The 15,269-nt window shown below is 30.9% G+C and overlaps 1 protein-coding gene across 4 annotated transcripts in view; it reads left to right on the top strand.

Annotated features, from left to right (window-relative positions):
* The window catches only part of LOC111049062 (serine/threonine-protein kinase BRSK2), a 117,755-nt gene extending 103,652 nt beyond the window's left edge, over positions 1 to 14,103 (top strand). For all 4 annotated transcript variants that reach the window (XM_039441596.1, XM_039441595.1, XM_039441597.1 and 1 more), the window contains one exon: positions 9,969 to 14,103. In XM_039441596.1, coding sequence (XP_039297530.1) covers positions 9,969 to 10,217 — 249 coding nt within the window. In that variant the 3' untranslated portion in view covers positions 10,218 to 14,103. The remainder of the gene's footprint in view (positions 1 to 9,968) is intronic.
* The last annotated feature ends 1,166 nt before the right edge of the window (positions 14,104 to 15,269 follow it).

Raw genomic sequence — 15,269 nt, 5'->3', positions numbered from 1 at the left:
GTATTCAAACACATCTCTACCTTGACTATCAGCCAGTATCACGATCTTATTCTTTGCTGAATCAGTAGATGATGAAGATGCTGATTTAGTGACACACCTACTTGATTTCCTTTTGTCAGCAGGTGTATTGCTCGCTCTTCTATGCACCTGGGCTCTTACTTTGATTGTATGCTTATGTCTCCCTGCCATTTGCAAAGGAAGTGACTCAGTCTCCTCAGCATCAAGGGCCGAAAAACCATTCGACGTCTCTATCGCACCACTGCCAGAAAAATGAGGAGGTTTACAGGTCAACCTTGGGGTTGTAAAATCCACTAGGGAAGCTCTGCATTTCTTCAATAATTTAATTTCGGTTTCCAATTTTAGAATGTTATCCGCTGTCTGCTGTGCATCATTTTGTAAAAGATTAATAATTGCATTCCTTGAACTGAGCTCAATCCTTAATTCATTAGCAGAGGTCTTCAATTCTTTGAGCTTTACTCTCAACTGCTCTATCTCCGCATCAGCCTTCTCCTCATTACACATCAAATTGTTCAACTCATTCAATCTGCCCCTCTTCTCTTGTGCAAGTAATTTTCCTAGAGAATCATTTTCAGCTGCAATGCTCACCAAACCAGCTTTCAAATCTTCATTTACCTTGATTGTGGCATCATATTTATTCAGCAGTGAGATAACTTCTGGGATCATATCTATTACAGCTTCTTTTGAAAATCTATTAGCGATTGATTCCAATACTGCATGTATATTCACAGCAATCTCAATCACTCCACTATCAATCAACCCCTCTCTAAGGTCCATTGAATTGCGCTCCATCTGTGATCTCCTGGTATTACGCACAAGTCGTGTTATCATTTCACCACAACAGAAAGAGCAGTCTGTATTGAATAATTTTTTCAATCTGTATAATATGGCATGGGAACTAAAGTGAAGGAAATTTGACGCTTAGAGAGCCAACAAAGCAGGAAAAAAGCGGAAACTCCTGAAAAGAAAGTATCAAAGAATATGGAAGAAAATAAATTAGAGGTTTAATATAGTTACAGTTCTTAGGCACGACTCCGTAAATCATAAAAATGCATCGGATTTGTTCATGACAATGCTTTTGTTTATTTGATAATGAATTGATTCTCAGAAGCCACTTGATAACGACTGAAGATAACACACTTCGGTGTTTAGTTCGATTGAATTTGCAGAGATGGTTAAGCTCAGTTGATACACAAGATAGAGATGTGAAATGTTGCCGAAAGACCCGTGTCTCATCAATCTTCTCTGTATCATAAGCTAGCAATGACTCACAAGATGAAGCAACAAAACGAAACTAACCTTAGCAACTCGGGTAGCAACACTAGAAGAGCTTCCTATACTTTTGTTCAGGTTCTTCTGAATGAAGTGTTGAGGGATGATATCTTCAGGAAATTTTCAATTGTCAAGTTCAGAACAAGGTGGTCAAAGTTCAAATATGACGTATTTGCCGTGAATACAGCATTATTTCTTCTTATTGCTTCTAGGTTAGTAATTGTTCGAAAACTTAAATACTATGGCACACTCATAAACAAACCTTCAATCTTCCACTACGATTTTGTCAATCTACTCACGTAAATAATAAAGTGGGTCCAACACACAAGTAGAAGAAAATCAGTATTTATGCATGGTTACGCGAACAAACAGCATTGAAATAGAAACGAAGTAAGAAAGTAACATCCACTTTATCTACGAACAGATAACGGAGCTACGAAAAGCACGATCACTCTCCTTCGCTTCTCGATAAACACTGAATTAAAATATTTCCTCTCATATATTGTCTGTCGAAGTGAAGTTCACATTTTTATGCTACTGATCTGCAACTATCCTATCCAGTCTGAATATTTTATATAAGATCTTAACAGTATTTGTAATGTGAGAACAAACCTTCAAGAAACCTTCCTCCAATGGAGAAACCCGAGTTCTATTTTGTTTGATAGACTGATACATCTGGTAACCCGAGATAGTTTTGGACTATGATAATCCAAAATATCTAATTTCATTCTAAGATCGAAATAGTATATATTTGTCACATGGGACAATAATGAGAGAAATAGTTTGGAAAATTTTGTTCTCTTACTCAATCAGAAAACCCCAGGCTCATTTCCTATAGGCTATCTGAACTATATCACAAACTAGAAATAGTGTTATCTATCATCTTGCATCAGAAAAACTCGGACTTATTTACTGTAGGTACTGTAGCGCCAACTAATTATAGATTCTCTGAATTGTTCTCTTCGAGCAATGGAGCAATGGGTCTTCCATCGGTAAACCTTAGCAGCACTATCAAGTATCAACCACAATGTCCACAATTAATAACACCTGAAATGTAAATCAATTAGCCAGAGCAAAACCTATAACAAGTGTGATGAAAATCAATAATCATTATGAAGAAGATTACATTATTGTAAAACGTTACACATAAAAAATGATATTACGGTATGTATTTGAATAAATAGTTTTATACACTATTCCTATTTCCTAGTTCCTAACAGGATCTTTGAGATAAAAATTATATTAAATGAGCCTATTTATCTTTCAAAATTCTGAAAAGACAATGTTATTTTTTAGGTTATTCTTAAAAATGAGTTAATCAAAATATGAAAAACGAAATATGGTGAAAGTCGACTGATATACTGAGTGTTTTGAATTTACTTCCGGTTCGTCCTGCTACCTGAATCAGGTAGACGAGACCCTCTCTTCACCCTTCAATAGAAGTTGTGCACATTTGTCACAAAATTACAGTTGTGCTCATTTGTCATGTGATCCTGTCAGTGTATAAAAGTTATCGATTAACTCAACCCTTCAATATTTCCAGGCTTATGAAATCCAAGATAATTGTATATATTATTGTTGAATAAAAACCTAGATCAGAAGGCCATGTTTGGCTTTTTCTGAATCATATTTTTGTTTTAAGAATGTATTTGTGATGTTGGTCCGTACAAAAGCTTGCTTTTGAATTCGAACTCTTTTTCATAATATCAACAAAAATATATCATAATATTTTAGCTCATTTTTATTTCCATATTTTGATTCCACAACTACAACCTCATTACATTGATGACATCTTATTACATGGATGAAGTAGTATATTATTTTTTTCAAGGACGTCTGTCCTCTCTTGAAACTTCAGTTTACTGGCACCGCCTGGTTCGTGGTGGGTTCGGATCCCGATGGAGGCATGGATGTTTCCATCATCTCACTAAAACACACACGCACAGGCTGAAGGCTTATGTGGGCTTCACCTGCAATGAAAATATGATAAGCAATCACCAATTTTATTAAATTTCAATTTTTGAAGCTTTTTTACTGTATCCAACCTTCAAATTGAAGGGGGAGGTATTTTGATGCCTTTAGTGCACTTTACCACTACTTATCTTATCCTTTAGTAAGCTCCTGTCTTAGTCTCACCTGTCTAATTCTCTAGTCTTACTATAACTGAATAGTTGACTAATGTTTTGAAATGAGAATGTGTGGAATTGTGAAGATTTCATTTTGTTGTGTTTAATATTATGCAACAGAACATGATTTAACAACTGCTAAGTTCTCTTCTTCATAATTTCTTTCTTTTTCGTGAACGTCATTTCTATTACTGTTATCACCTTCAATAGTCTACTCTTTCACAGTATTGTTGGGTTTGTGGACATTTATATGGTGGACTTCAGTAAGAACCCATTATAATTGACCTCCTTCAATTATGTTACTGTTATTTGTCTGATTATGTGTATTATCTTTAACTATCTTTTACGTGTATACTATTGTATCTGTATAGATGTCATGTTTTCTGCTACTGTTCCTTTTCTAATAGTTTGAAGAGTAATAGAAAATCTGAATCTCACGTAAACAATTTCAAACAAGAAGTTTTCCATTAAATACGTAAGAGACAAAAAACAGACAGTCGAGTTTAAAACGTGTAGACCTTTTGGTGTACATGGAATATACGCCAGTTTTTGACTTCGGAGATTGAACCAAAGCATCAAATTGTTCTTTTTTACGACATAGTGGATAAGCATGCGTTTATTTCCCATTTTTGGACGGTTTGAAAAGTTTTAATGAAGTGTAGAATAGTGCCGTGCTACCAAATTTATCCAATTGGTTTGATAGCTTCCACCCATCACCTAAGGAAAGTTATCGGTTCCAAATATGCTAATATCTTGACAAATCATGAATGGATCTAATGCCTATGAATAAGAAATCCAGTTCAGAGCAAATCAAATTATAATTTTCAAAATGATTCAAAAATTTTAGTTTACACCAGAACAAATAATCATACATGGATCGAACATAGATTGAACATGATTGAGGCTACAAATATGTTTGATACGTTCATCAAAATAGATTCAAAAGCTTTCACAAAAACTCAGGAATTATTGTTTCAAATCAAGATCAAAATACACAACTTATAAATTAATTGTACTTATATCCTTAGTTTACAGGTTTCAAGGCAGGCTAAAGGCTTTCAACATTAAACAAAAATTTTAACACAAAATGAAAAGGAAAATTGAAATCTACATTCCACATATGTTCAATAACATCAATAAACTTTATAACAAAATTTAGATCACAAATAAAACATCTTAGATATCAATTATTTAGAAAAAAATTCAACAGCAGACAAACACTCCTAACATTAGCCAGCCTTTAACCATTTTGATAGAGACGCCTGAGCGAAGTACCTGAAGTAAATGCCTAGAGCTTCAAAGCAAGACACGTCATCAATTGCCAACTAATAAAGAATACAAGTTTACAAACATTATATCTATTGTTTTCAATAAAACGTTATTTTTAACGTTCAAATGTTGTTCAACATTTGAGTAGCTGATCAATTTCCAGTGAAAAGTTAAGTCTGCATATTGATTACACCGATATTTGCTATCAAGTTTAATATTTTGAATATCGGATCGAAGATTCGATTTTAATCGAGAAAATGTAATATTACAAATACCCTCCTCACGACATAAAAAATTCTACTGTTTGAGAATTAAAAAAATTAACATTACATTGTAATAGCCTCAATGAAATTCAAGTTTTTTAAGATTTGAGAACAGGAACGATTTTTTTACAAAACATTACATGTCATCTTATAATTGAAAATTATTATAAAAATTCATCAATAGCATTTGCTATACATTCCCAAACAATATTTCAAAGTATAGAATATCAAAATTACTTTTGATTTAGCTTTATGATTCAAGGAAATTATCTCAACAGAAAGTTTAGTTTTTCACAAGTATGTAATCAGTATAAAATGAAATTTATTGTTTACATCTTATTATACAGTCAGCAACTTATACATTTTGAAGTTTACTCAAACTCAATAGAGACATCAATTATTACAAAAATTTTCATAAAGTAATAATTACATTTCCATTTATTCACTGACCAAATAACAAAATTTAATCCATTCTTAAAAATTTAGAACATAATCAAATACATGTTACATAAATGTTATAACACCCTGTATCATTATCAAAATTGCAAAAAACATCAGATCATCACAACAAAAAATAATTTCAATACATACTTCAACATATTCAGACAATATTGGTCTTCCACTAAAAATCATTTCATAATACAATACATCTGCATTTCATTATCATTCAATATAACATTTCAAATATAGTATTTCACATTTATGATTTTTATCATCCAATATAACATTTCAAATTTGATTTATGTTTCATTTAGGATTCAAAATTTATTTATGTAGACAGACTTATAAAATTTTCATTTTAATTTTGTTCAAATAATTTATAAAAAGCAAATTATTCAATATTATTAATCATCATTTGTTGGATAATATAGTTTATTTCGACTTTTCAATGTTCTAACAACAAACTACATTTCATGACAAAACTTTACTACTAATCAATCATTAAACAAGAAATCATTCAAAGCATCAATAATATTTCGCTTCAATGGCAATCAATATTCATAAATAATTATTTGCATCTATGGCACCCAACACAATCAATCATCATTTGCACCTATGGCAATCAACATAAGTAATCAACAAAAAAAATATTATCTCATTACTGCCTCTCTAAGTCATAACCTTGTTATTCCTTCTTTAGGCAATAATGGTTTTTCATCTCAAAAAACAATCATATACCAGCAAAATTCTAATCATCAATCCCAACTAAAAATTCTACATACACTCCAGCATCCATTTCAAACGATAATTTATTAATCATATCAAAGTATAAAAAAACAGTTTTTAAAATTTAGAAAAAAGACATCAATTTAATATTCAAATTTAGAAGAAATTCAAACTTCAACTCATTTCAATTAATAATTTGACAAAACTCCTTTATTCAATGAAAACATTATTACTCAAGTTAACTTTTTATTTATCTTTCACATTTATATATATGACAACACAATTCATTAATACTTTCAAATTTTGAAGTTTTTATTATTATAACAAAAGAATTTATACATCATATTAAATTCCAATATTTTCTAAATTGAACCATTCATTTTTCAAATAATTTCTGAATTTGAAGACTGTATAATAATTACAAACCATTTCAACAATACAAAGAAAATCAAGATAGATAATGGGTAAATAAGTTCCCTAAAAAAGATACAAATAAGAGAAAAGGAAAATTGGGTAAATAAATTCTGTAAATAATACAAAGAAGAGAAAGATTAATAATGGGTAATAAGTTTCCTAAAACAACTCACACAAAATTGATACACTTCACATAAGTGATACATGATGAAAAATCACAAGCACACAATTATTTACACTATAGATAGATTCTATAAAATTTAAGTTTTATCAACAATTTAAAGATTAGGAAAAATAAGCTACAATTTCAACTTCTAATATTATTTCAGAAGAATACTTAAAAGTCACAAATTTAAATTACTATGGACAAGATTGGTTAAGATATGCATCATAGAAGAAAATTACTGAATACTACTCAAAGACAGGAAAGAATCAAAATTTGAAAAGATTTAGGGCCAAGAAAATAGGCTACAGGAGAGAAAAAAGATACAATTATGGACTTCTACTATATGTAGTATTGACGGTCATTGATATTCTGAATCCCGGCATGACACAGGATTCCTAATCATATCATAGTTCCGGGGAATACCCTTTCATCGTGTGATTCACTGTCATCATCTTGTAAGTAAGCAACTTGAAACAACCTTTGAATACCAACACATCAATGGTGACTTTGTGCTTTGATTTTTTCAAAATCATGATTTTGTTCATGGGTTCATTTGTTTCAACAAAGCCATTTTTCTCACAATAGTCAGTCAAGCTCACTAGAGATTGCATTGCATACACTTTTTCAATTTTCAATTGAAAGTTGAAGTCATCAACTTGACTCAAAGCAGCATTCATTTTGTTTACATTGTTCCTAACCTCTACAGAAACCTGTCTCATGTTAACATTCACTTTGTTTACTGTTTTCCTAACCTTCAATTTGGCAATACTACTTTCTTTACTGTTGACTTTCAATGAAGACAACTCCCTACCTACTACTTTACTCAATTCTACTATCTCACTAGGATTGACCTCTTCAACAATATTAACTAGGCCTACATTATCTGAAACTTGAATGAATTGATCTTGTACCTCAACACTACTATTATCATGCTTCAATTTGCTTTCATCTTTATGATTTTTAATCAATGTTTCATATGTGTATCTTTCAATAAAAAATTTATACTAACCTGCTCTTGTCTTATGTTAGAAAATTCTTGCTCCATATCATCAAACCTAACATTTTGATCTTGTTTCAGATTGTCAATCTTAGCATCTTGTCTGTCAAACTTAGCATTTTGTTCATCAAACCTAGCATTTTGTTCCTCAAACTTTTGTGTTAAAAACCCTATAAGATTCAGATCATTTTTAATGTTTGCCATTTTGTTAATATGCACAAATATCCATTCATTAGGATTTGATTGCTCTTGAACTGACCCCACACTCAGTCTGCATTTCACCATTCATAACCCATCAAGATATCAGCCTACACATAATTTCTATAACCAGGAATTTCATGGTGTACCATTTGGGACATATTTATCTTGTTACTTGGTCCTTGGAACAAATGTGGTGATTCAGTCCCACACCAGGGCATACGATTTGCCGTGCTACCAGTTTTATCCAATTGGTTTGATAGCTTTCACCCATCACCTAAGGAAAGTTATCGGTTCCAAATATGCTAATATGTTGATAAATCATGAATGGATCTAATGCCTATGAATAAGAAATCCAGTTCAGAGCAAATCAAATTATAATTTTCAAAATGATTAAAAAATTACAGTTTACACCAGAACAAATAATCATACATGGATCAGACATAGATCAAACATGATTGAGGTTACAAATATGTTCGATACGTTCATCAAAATAGATTCAAAAGCTTTCACAAAAACTCAGAAATTATTGTTTCAAATCAAGATCAAAATACACAACTTATAAATTAATTGTACTTATATCCTTAGTTTACAGGTTTCAAGGCAGGCTAAAGGCTTTCAACATTAAACGAAAATTTTAACACAAAATGAAAAGAAAAATTGAAATCTACATTTCACATAATATGTTCAATATCATCAATAAACTCTATAAAAACATTTAGATCACAAATAAAAACATCTTAAATTTAAATTATTTAGAAAAACTTTCAACAGCAGACAAGCACTCCTAACATTAGCCAGCCTTTAACAATTTTGATAGAGACGCCTGAGCGAAGTACCTGAAGTAAATGCCTAGAGCTTCAAAGCAAGACACGTCATCAATTGCCAACTAATAAAGAATACAAGTTTACAAACATTATATTTATTGTTTTCAATAAAACGTTATTTTTAAAGTTATTTTAAATTTATTTAACCTTTATGCTGTTTAGAATTATCTGTTAATTCAGAAATAGAACTTTGTCAAAGTGAGTTGTTCAAAATTTGAATAGCTGATCAATTTCCAGTGAAAAGTTAAGTCCGCATATCGATTACATCGATATTTGCTATCAAGTTTTATTAATATTTTTAATATCGAATTGAAGATTCGATTTTAATCAAGAAAATGTAATATTACAATAGGTACTATTAATTTATGAGCATTATTTATTCTAGTGGCGATTATATAGAAGGAGTAGCCATATTTAGAAATCTTAAACCGTACAAAATGTTTTCCGTGGTGGATAATGTTCCTTATTTCTTGACATACTGTTTCAATTCCTCTATTTTCCTAAATTATTTTGAAAGTAGTTTCTCAACACGAAAGCTCACCCACCGCTGTTCCATAAAAATAACAATAACTGTTACATTACTGGACTGATAGTGGTAACAGATACAAGTGTCGTAAGTTTGTAAGAAAGTCCACGGTTGAACTCTGCTTCGTGGTAAAGTCCACCATATTAAAGTTCAAGTCACCGTCTCCTTCACATTTCCTATATTTCTCTCCACTCCTGAAAAAGATTGACTCTTAAGACACTTGAATATAAATTATAATATTTGTACTCGTAAAATCGTACTCAACTTGAAGGAGCTTTGTAAAAATTTTTAATATTATTTTTCACTTCAACCATTTTCTAAAAAAAATGTATCAGAGAAGATTAATTTGATATTATTTGCCAGAAAAAAATATGATATAACTGAAATCTGTTTCATAGAATTTGTGAGGATCTGTGTTATAGAAGACGAGGAGTATTGAATGAAAGAGAAACAAAAGAGGGATGTTGTCCAAGTCCTCAACAGAAGACAGTTGGTGACTGAAAAATTGGCCTATTTTTGTGAGCTACAATTTATTCCATTCAAAATTGAATCAATTCTTATTCAATTAATGTATTCAATTCTAGATTTCCCACGGTCCCCTGAGTTTCAAATTAATGATGAGGTATCACTGTATTTGTCCTGAATAGCACCCATTAAAATCTGTGTGGTGGAAGAGTTTGTAATGCACAAGATCAAATTAATCTATAGTAATGCTTGTTTCACAGGTTGAATCAGATATAGAATCAGAAAGCAGCGTGTTCGATGTGAAGTCTCCGCACAACGATTGTCTATCTCTGTCCAACATGAGTTCAGGCGGCAGAAGAAGAAGCAGCAGTGTGGTCAACAATAACAATAACAATAATAACAGTCGGGGTGGCAATGGTGGGGGGGACTTGACTTCCCTGGAAGCTGCTCCCCCTCTTCCCATCAGGTCGACTAGTGAGAGGAACAATGCAACCAGCAACCTATCTTGAGTAGAATAGACTTGTTGCCACTGGTACATCTACGCTACGAACTGTGTTCTCATAGTTACATTGTTAAAATAATATAAAAACTCATTAATTATTGCTGCAGTTAAATAATGGACAAATTGACTCATGTTTGGTGTGAATTTGGCACATTCAGACAGTGCTAAATTGTTGTACAAATAATGAATCCTAGTGAAAGTGAATGAAATTTAATAATTATTGCTATAATGTTAGTAAATGATTCATATTAAACCTACTAAGTATATTATATTTTATCTAGTTTGCAATCATAAAATCTATACGTTCAGAATGTTTCTTCCACTTCTTGCCATCATGAAATATTCCCATTTAATGTTTTGGAGAAATTTTATTTTTCGAAATAATCATCAATCTTTCTATGTTTTATACTACAGAATTTATCATAGTTTTATGAAGATCTCATCCTATCAATAATTCAATTTCACTTGTCAACCAGGGCTACTTTACTCGAATTCTTGATAGTTTGAAGAGTATGGAATTTTTCCAAAACTTATCCTGTACATTTATGAGTGGTCAATATTATCCAATGTAGAATAAAATTTCCACATTCAGAACAGATCTTACATGTTTTGTGAATTATGGTGTTCCAAGACTAGTTTCTTGTAACATCTTGTAACATCTAACATCTCCCCCATAAATATTCAAAAAGTAACTAAAATAAGTGCAATGCTCTGTTGATATTGTTTTAGCACTTTCATTGATTCATGGTATCATTTTAGGCACCACTTAAAAAGAACTCATTACTTGAGGCACCACTTGAATGGAGGAACGAATACCTAATTTTTTACTAATTCAAGTGAATGGATTGGAGTGAATTTAACTTTATAATAATATAGAGTGATTTAAAATGAATGTCCCCATTTCAAACAATTATATTTATGAAATAACTATACATCAAACCAATTAATTTCATATAAAATTACTCACAGAATCAACAAGTTCATGGTGGTGGATTATGATTGTTCTATTTGCCTTCCTTTTGAGAATCGGACGACATCTACAAAAAAGTAGTGTCCATATCCATCTAGGATCACCATGGTTTGTAAAAATGCACAAAAAACGTTCACTTGGGCGAATCTCATTCTTAGCTATGGGGCAACGTTTCATGTAAGAGGTTAGTCATTCGACATGATGTTTGTATATGGGGAGCCGGAAACCCACATCAGACAGCGGAGCGTGATCGAGACTCTCCCAAGTGAACGTTTTCTGTGCATTTTTCACAATCCATGGTATATGGACCATACATTTTGCTTACATTTTCTGTGTCTGAGCCTCAAAAGGCTCACATGGAACACTTACAATACACCATTATCAACTTTATGATTCTGTGAGTAATTTGATGGGAAATTGGTTTGTGTGCATCGTTCTTTAGAATAAATATATAATTGTTTGAAAATGGGTCTAGAAAATAATACATTAGCATTGCAAACTTTGTTTGCGAACAAACATCAAATTTGCAAAAAATAATTTAAAGAAACTGTAAACAGTCCATAACTATGAGATAAATTTAATCTACATCGAAATAATTTTTTTGGAACTTAATAACCGATTATGAGGTAAAGTAGCTTCTGTTGACAGAGCCCACTCAATATTTTTCAAGACAAATATATTTTTATATAAGTTACAATCACCCCACACCCTGTCCATACTAATAGCCAAACTATAAATTAATATTCATAAAGTTCATTCAGAATATGTCCCAATACTACAGTTAGGGACTCTAAAAGCTGTAGATTGCTCGTTATAGTAGGAAATGTATTTCAGCTTCGCACTGTTATGCTTCTATAACTTAATCTGAAACATCAGGCATTCGAAATTTAATTTGTAATATTGGTTTTATATTCATATCAATGAGTGTCATATCTGAAACTAAGAAATAAAAATATATCATTCGTAATAAAGTGAATAGGATGCTTGATGGCAACATCTAATAATTCCTCATATCAATCAATGCTAATAATAATATTGCTTTTTTGCTTTTAAAATAAATAACTAAACATTTATAGAATCACTCACTTATGAGAAAATTGTTTATGGGTTTTAAAAGGGATTCATTAGTTAAGTAAATTTTCAAAATATTATTTTTTAGAAACTGGCTCAGTATTTTATTTGTATTTCTTACTTTATAATTTTTCTGTCAGTCATACTGTATTTCTATCCAATTTTGATACCACTTATTCACAGGTTGAAGGCTTTAGATTTATCATCAAGTAATATCATTGTTCATGTCTATCCTAGTGATAACAAAATAAACTAGATATTGAATATCATCTGAATATCATATGAAATGTTCCTATATTTTTGTTGAGAATAACGGTTCCATATTTTTATGAACTTTAGAACAAAAGAAGATAATTCTCTTCAATTAAAACCTCTCCTTCCTTGTTCAGAAATGCATTCAAAATTGTATATTGAATGTAACGTTTTCCTTTATTATCTTATTCAGTGACTATCTCAAAAACTTGATACAACTGGAAATTTGTTTGCAAACAAGACTAGAATCAATTCACATGTTGATGAAAATTAAAATCGTTGATTCCAAAATCACACTTATTGTTTATAGTTAATACATTGACCTTAGTTAAGCACTTATCCTAGTCAATATTTCTGAGAAATATTCCACACTTACACAATATGTTGGATGGTGAAATAGAATAAGTGCAATATTGTTATTGAATGACAGAAGACATTGTCTAATATTATATTATAAAATAATTTTCAAAATTTCACCAATTGAAAAGTATTGAAGAGATGCGAAAATTGAACAGTGTTGGCAGATGATCTGAAGAACTTACTTTGTAACTGCATGAATTCAATATAGTAATGCTGCATTTTGTTCGTAATTTTTGCTCACCTTCTCTAGAAAATATTATTCTATCACACATAACAATATCTTTATTAGATTTTTTTTATAAATCATTGAAGAACTCCAAGCGACCAGGTCGTACAAAAGACTGATTATACAAAAAAGATAGACTTGTTTTCGCAAACACTCATCGCATTCTCTTTTATTTTTGAATTTTGAGATTTTTATTGAATATTGAGTGTTTCTTCAGTCAATGGACAAGAGAGGATATTGGAAATAGGATGATAGGGCACCTTTTTGAAAATATTTTGATGCGAAATAGGCTTTTATTCTAGACAAAAAAATGTCTTATTTGTGACAATATTGTATATTGAAAATAATGCATTGCTTTCGATTAATGTAGTTTATTTAGACATCACACATTATGCATCTTCTTATAATCCAAAGAAGGGCCTAATTGTGCAAAGCACCAAATATTGTATAGGAATTGAGAAACATGTTAGTGTCCAAAATTCAAGTGTTAACTATCATTTCCCACGTTTAATTCTTTTAGTACCGTATATGAATTTAACTGTTACCCATCATTTTTCATGTTTTTATTGTTTTAATATATGAATGTAGTACCATGTATTTATTTTATTATTTATAGAAGCATTCCTGAAATATCAATTCATGTTTTGAGTGAGTCCTTAGATCACTCTCAAATTTATTGTTGAATGGTAATAAAAATATTAATGCAAGTGTTACCTATAATTTCCGATGTTTTTATCGTTTCAATATATACGAGTACATGCCGAAACATGCAGTTATTTTGTTATTTAAATAATCATACCTACAAATATAATCAATTTATGTTTACTACATCCCTACATCATACAGAAATTGTTAAATGGTAATGGTTACCAGTGTTATATCGTTATCATATAATAATTAGGTCTTGTTATGATACAAATAGAGGTATCACTATGATCAATTTACAGACTTTCGACATAGTGAGCGTGCAATTTTATTTATATTATTTCAAAGTAATTATATTGATACCAATCATGCAGTATTGCTTTATTGTTCCGTTGTTGTGTGATCCTTTTACATAATAGTTACCAATATTGTAACATAACTATATTGAACCTTAGACCATATACTATATTTATGAGAGCCGTCACTTCTTATAAGTTTATGCTAACAAGCAAAAAAGTTGAATATTTCTGTTTGATTTATATCAAATTGAAAATTCAATTTTTATTTACAATTTATATTCACAATTACAAGCTAACAAGTTGTAGATAACACTATATTACAATAACCACAACAGGTACTAGTAAAGCTAATTAAAATCAAGGTAAGCTATTATAGTGAATCATTGCTAATCACATGTATGAAAGCAGTAATTGCGATTGATAAATATAAATTTGGCGAAAATTCACTATATTTGGTCCATCATGAGCCCTGGCTGAGAAATGAACAGAGAAATGATTAGAGATATATTACCAAAAATGCTTACAATAATACCTACTCTTTTAAACATATCGATAAGCCTACTATATTATTGGTCATAATGAAAAGAATATTACTATTCCGCTATAACATTTTCAAACTTGCGCATTTGTAGGAACTGTTTTTCACCTGACACCTCTGACAATCCAGGAACATTTTTGTAATGAGCTACATTTAGAAAGACTCTTTCATGAATTTCTTCACTATCACCAAACGTAGCCCATGGGGTACAAATATCTATCTAGATCTAGTGGATAGACTCTCACCGTCAATAATCAACTCGCTTACCACTTGCAAAAAAAAATTACTTCTCACACATTGTGAAACACAACCATCTTTGTTACTATAGTTTCTTTTTCGCAAATTTAGAAGCAACGGTTAAATCATTTTTGCTATCAAAAAGAACGACTAGCAGTCAAATTTTTACAATAAATGAATTTATTCACTCACTGGACAACGAGATCTTTCGGCAGGTCCGCCATCTTCCTGGTTGTCAAATATCGCATATATTTGCAAAGGCTAATTTGGTTGTTTAAAAATACTTGGAGCTGTCATAGCCACAAGCTTATTAGAATAACGAGGTACTGATATCGGTTCTGGTTGCTAAAACATTAATGTAAGTTATGGTAAACTAAACCTCAACCGAAGTTGATAATGTATAATATAACTTACATTTAGTAATTAACAAGGAAAATGAATGGTTGATGAATGACGGTTGA

This window comes from Nilaparvata lugens, chromosome X, assembly GCF_014356525.2.
Source record: "Nilaparvata lugens isolate BPH chromosome X, ASM1435652v1, whole genome shotgun sequence".
Classification (NCBI taxonomy): Eukaryota; Metazoa; Arthropoda; class Insecta; order Hemiptera; family Delphacidae; genus Nilaparvata; species Nilaparvata lugens.
The sequence above is the reverse complement of the archived record's forward strand: the minus strand, read 5'-3'. Positions and strand labels throughout refer to the sequence as shown.